The following is a 1487-nucleotide window of genomic DNA, read 5'->3' as shown; positions in this document are numbered from 1 at the left end:
TCCACTATTAAAAAAATCCCATTTGCTTATTGTCGAGGGAACTAGGGCGATGTTAATTTCCAGATTAGTTTATAGATAAACATCATCAATTAGAGAAACTGAGGGGAAATGACACAAAGTTGAAGATATTTTGAAAACCTAAAAGGTTTGGGGCTTCTGAGAAAACAGTCCCACTGTCACACTGGAACGGTTTAGAAATGCAGGTCTGACGCTGAGGCTTTGCAGTTTTACGATATTGGCTGGTCTGAGTCTGGTTTCAGGTGGCCCTCATCAGCAACACTGCAGTGCCCTTTAAGTAAATATGCTTCTTCGTGTGTTTTCATCATTTACACATTTCACTTAATACTACAACTTTTATAATACTAAGCATGTCACAAAGATCCACCATCCACTTTAGTCAAGATCTCCTTAGACACCTTGTTCATGTAACCCAATAATTCCTCAGCCTCTTAACATCCAGACACTCTGCTACTGTGATCCTCAAATCTTTATTGAGTAATGAGTATGCATGCTAACTTATAATTGTTCACATTATGGGTTGAAGAGTTCATGGCATGCTGAGGTAACCATGGCGACGAGGGCGATGAATTCTTTGAAGTCAATCTCCAGGTCTCCATTCTGGTCAAGGTCCGCAAAGAGCTCATCCAGAGTCTCATTCTCTTGGATTTTCTGTTCAGCAGAAAAATTTTAATGAAATAGCAATCTAGATATGACTGGAAAAAAGTATATATCAAGTATTCATAAAATTTTGCAATTGGAGGAGGCAGGTGATTGCTCCTATATCGAAGAAAAATGGGAGTTGGAAGCTAATGTCATAATTAATAATGAAGAATGGGAGGAAAGCAACTTAACAAGCCATAAGATCACAAACAGTCCTATGTGGAGGGAGTTTGATTGGAAAGTTAAGGTTAGATACTTCAGGACCCCTAAAGTAGTGTCTGAGTTCATTGAAGGATCCTCACCACTATGTTGGAGAGGATATGGAATGGTTGGTGATCATACACATATTTTTTGGGACTGTCCGAAAACTGCAGAGAATTTGGGAGAATATTAAAAGTGAGATTGCAGTTATTCTAGAAGTTGTTTTACCTTTGAATCCACTGTACTATATGTTGGACTGTATACCAACAGGGACAATTTGTATATCTTAAGAGTGTTATTGTTAATTGCAAGGAAAATTATAGCTGCTGCGCAGCAATGGTCGGGGCCGGGCAGTTTTAGGCAAAATTAGGCAATTCTGAGCAACACACACACTAAAACAAAGCATATCACAACATAGAAGTTACATCATATAATTATGGCAAGAACAAGAAAGTAAGAACATTAACTGCTAGCAATTATGAACAAACTGGCCTGATCTAGCTTAAAGCTAAACATTATCCATGGTGACAAAGATGAAAACATTTTTTAAAATGTAAAAGTAGCTACTGGATAGACTCTGCATATTGACTGATAGCTAAGCCAAATAAACAGGGAAAAGAGTTGAG

At 37.9% G+C, this 1487-nt stretch overlaps 1 protein-coding gene across 1 annotated transcript in view; it reads right to left on the bottom strand.

The window, feature by feature from the left end:
• Positions 1 to 469: 469 nt before the first annotated feature.
• Positions 470 to 1487, bottom strand: part of LOC126386014 (protein S100-B-like) — a 3337-nt gene continuing 2319 nt past the window's right edge. The window contains exon 3 of the mRNA XM_050038092.1: positions 470 to 669. Within this exon, the coding sequence (XP_049894049.1) occupies positions 532 to 669 (138 nt within the window). The 3' untranslated portion in view covers positions 470 to 531. The remainder of the gene's footprint in view (positions 670 to 1487) is intronic.

The sequence above is a fragment of the Epinephelus moara genome, chromosome 24, assembly GCF_006386435.1.
Source record: "Epinephelus moara isolate mb chromosome 24, YSFRI_EMoa_1.0, whole genome shotgun sequence".
NCBI lineage: Eukaryota > Metazoa > Chordata > Actinopteri > Perciformes > Serranidae > Epinephelus > Epinephelus moara.
This window is presented reverse-complemented; position numbering and strand designations above follow the sequence as displayed.